Raw genomic sequence first — 3,066 nt, 5'->3', positions numbered from 1 at the left:
ATTACAGTAAAAAAAAATTGTTCAATTTACCATTTAATTAAAGCTTTCAGAGATTACATAGACTTTGGACTCAAGCTCTCTCTCTCTCTCTCTCTCTCTCTCTCTCTCTCTCTCTCTCCCTCTCAAACATCTCTCACTTAATTTACTGTAGTTTTTTAATTGAAGTGACTACTATAAGAATAACAATGATGAAATTGTATGTTATTTATGTGCATGCAATAGTTTTGCATTCTTTAAGAACAGGTTAAGTGCATTATGTATCTCCTTATTTCTAAAACAGTAGACAATTGGGTTTAATAAAGGGGTGACAATAGTATAAAGCAATGACAGTGTTTTGCTTATGTTAAATATTTGCTTTCGAGATGGTGCCACATACATGGTGATGAGAGTTCCATAATATGTTGATACAACTGCAAGATGAGAACTACAAGTGGAAAAAGCTTTCTTTCTGCCAACTAATGAAGGGATCTTGAGAATATTGTAAATAATCATTATGTATGTTGTAAAAATAAATACAAATGGTAGTAATGTCACTATGGATGCAAATAAAAAAGATTCCAATTCTATTACTAACGTGTCTGAACATGATAGCTCTATAAGAGGAGTAAGATCACAGAAGAAATTATCTATCACATTAGGGCCACAAAAATGGGCCCCAAATAGCAAAATAAGTGTTACCATTGATATGGCAAAGCCAGATAACCAGGCCCACATAACAGTCTGGCAACAAACTTGAAAGTTAATATGTGAAGCATAATGTAATGGGTTGCATATAGCCATATATCGATCATAGGACATAATTCCAAGGAGAAAACATTCAGTTGTTGCAGTAGAGCTAAAAAAGTAATATTGAGTCAAGCATCCTGGGAGTGATATGAAACCATCTCCTAAAATCAAGTTCTGTAACATATTTGGTACAATATTTGTAGTAAAAACAACTTCAGATAAGGATAGATTGCTTAGGAAAAAGTACATTGGAGTTTGAAGATGGACATTGGTAGCCACCAAGAAAATGATTAAAAGATTTCCAGATAATGTAAAAATATAAATGATGAGAATAAAAATAAAAATACCAATTTGGAAGCTGTGAAGGTTTTTAAATCCAAGAAGCAGGAACTCTGTAACTGTTATATTTTCTGAATACATTTTCTGTACTTTAACAAAACATGATTGTAGAGGAACATCAGCGAAAAATTAGATATACATTACCAAGGTGTGAAAAGGTGCCCTAATCATTTTACTTTAGAAGCTACTGTATAAGAGATAAGAGTGTGAAAGTGGAAATACTTGGTGCATATCAAAAAACATCCTTCTTGTACAATGGGTCTAAATGTGTGGCTAATGTGCATTTCACCATAAGAGTCCACAGTTTACAATAATTCAGAAGACTAAGATAATTATAAACATAGCAATAAAGAATGAAACTGAATTTTGCAGACATTCCAGTGCGCAAATTAGAATAGAAAACTACTTTGGGAAGTTAAGAGATATTAACAATCATAACAGAATTGACTGATACAATGGTGGATATCACATGTCACAGGCAAATAATACAAAATAAGACAGTACTTTTAATTTGAAGAATTTGCTATATCTGAATAAAAATAGATAGTTGCAAAGTTAATTCAGATCAATCTAGTTCACATTTTTAACAAATAATTTGTTCTTAACTCAATTGTTTGTACTATCATTAAATAATTAAAATACTGCTTTATCTGGTACCATGTGTAGCCCCAAAAGTTTATATTCATTTGTTTTTATGATAGATAACAACAATTTATTTTCAGCAAAGTATTGTTACATAATGATAATTAATTTAGAATACTATTAATACAGGGGTAACCAACGTTAGTCCTTGAGAGCTATCAACAGTTAACGTTTTCCAGGTCTCGAAACAGAATCAGAAGTGAAGTAAATAGCTACTGTGGATCTTTTCGAAATTGTCAGTGAGTAATGACTACACCTGTGCACCAGTTAGGTGGTCTGGAAACCGTGAACTGTTGGTAGCTCCCAATTACTGGAGATGGCTACCCCATCTTAATACATGGTACTTAACAAATATAAGAAAAAGTCTAAAATTAATAAATACAAATACTGTGAACACTCAAAATTATTTATATAGGTATACTTTATCAAATTCCTTCAAATGTGCCTATAACTGTCATTAACAAATATAACTATTGTATTAGTGTTCAAGCAAGGGTAAAGGAAATAGATCTCTTAAGGGAAATATGTGAATGGATATGTAGAGCAAATGATGAGTGAAAATTTAGCATGGGGTAGAAAGGGGAAATCAAAAGTTAATATACAAAAAAAAAAGGTTATACTGTATCAAAGGTGTTTTCCAATATATACAATGTAATCCATCATAGCTAGTAACTGACACATCAACTTATATAAATATTACCATGTAATCACCAGTTGTATGCGGGGTTACTCAGACCTGATCGCACGGCTTGCAAATTTGCAGGTAAAATACATCTTTTCTAATTGTTTCCCATAGTTGATTGACTAGAAGGCAGCATTTGTGGGTTTCACCTGGCTGTTTTCTGGGAGTTTCAGGGAAAACACAGACATGCCTAAGTGTTTTCAGGGAGAATATGTGACATCAGCTCAGGTCCCAATCAGCCTTTTCTACCACACTGGTTGAGTAAGGTGCAATTTTACTCTGGCTGGGTGGCTGTTGCCTGATTGCAGGGTTCTACAAAATTGCATCCCCGCCATCAGGGCTTAGAAACCCACTATATTCATGATACTATTAAAAATGTAAATTTCCATTAACCAATTAACTAACAAATATTCTAAAAAATGCACAAAAATTGTCATGTATTTTTATGATTGAATTAGGTAAAGACATTTATTTAAAATATCTCCAATGCAATTTTATTTTTCAAAATATATATAAAAAAAATTCTATTCAAATGTATAAATATTGATTGTCAAATCATTGGATCTGCTGGGTGGGGTGGGGTATTTCCAGGCTGACTGATCAGCTGTAATTGGCGCTGGGGAAATGATGACACCAGGAAACAGAGGGACATTTGAGAGATTCAACTGCAGGAAGAC

General features: G+C 32.9%; 1 protein-coding gene across 1 annotated transcript; it reads right to left on the bottom strand.

Moving 5' to 3' along the window:
• Positions 1 to 201: 201 nt before the first annotated feature.
• LOC146081193 (olfactory receptor 10A7-like) lies at positions 202 to 1,146 on the bottom strand. The gene has a single exon (XM_083189271.1). It carries the CDS (start codon positions 1,144 to 1,146, stop codon positions 202 to 204), a length of 945 nt encoding a protein of 314 aa, XP_083045397.1.
• Positions 1,147 to 3,066: the final 1,920 nt, after the last annotated feature.

Source organism: Crinia signifera, chromosome 1, assembly GCF_055691185.1.
Source record: "Crinia signifera chromosome 1, ASM5569118v1, whole genome shotgun sequence".
Lineage (NCBI taxonomy): Eukaryota > Metazoa > Chordata > Amphibia > Anura > Myobatrachidae > Crinia > Crinia signifera.
The sequence above is the reverse complement of the archived record's forward strand: the minus strand, read 5'-3'. Positions and strand labels throughout refer to the sequence as shown.

Coding starts and splice junctions, on each gene's coding strand:
- LOC146081193 (XM_083189271.1), bottom strand. CDS start 1,146: ATGTATTCAGAAAATATAACAGTTACAGAGTTCCTGCTTCTTGGATTT.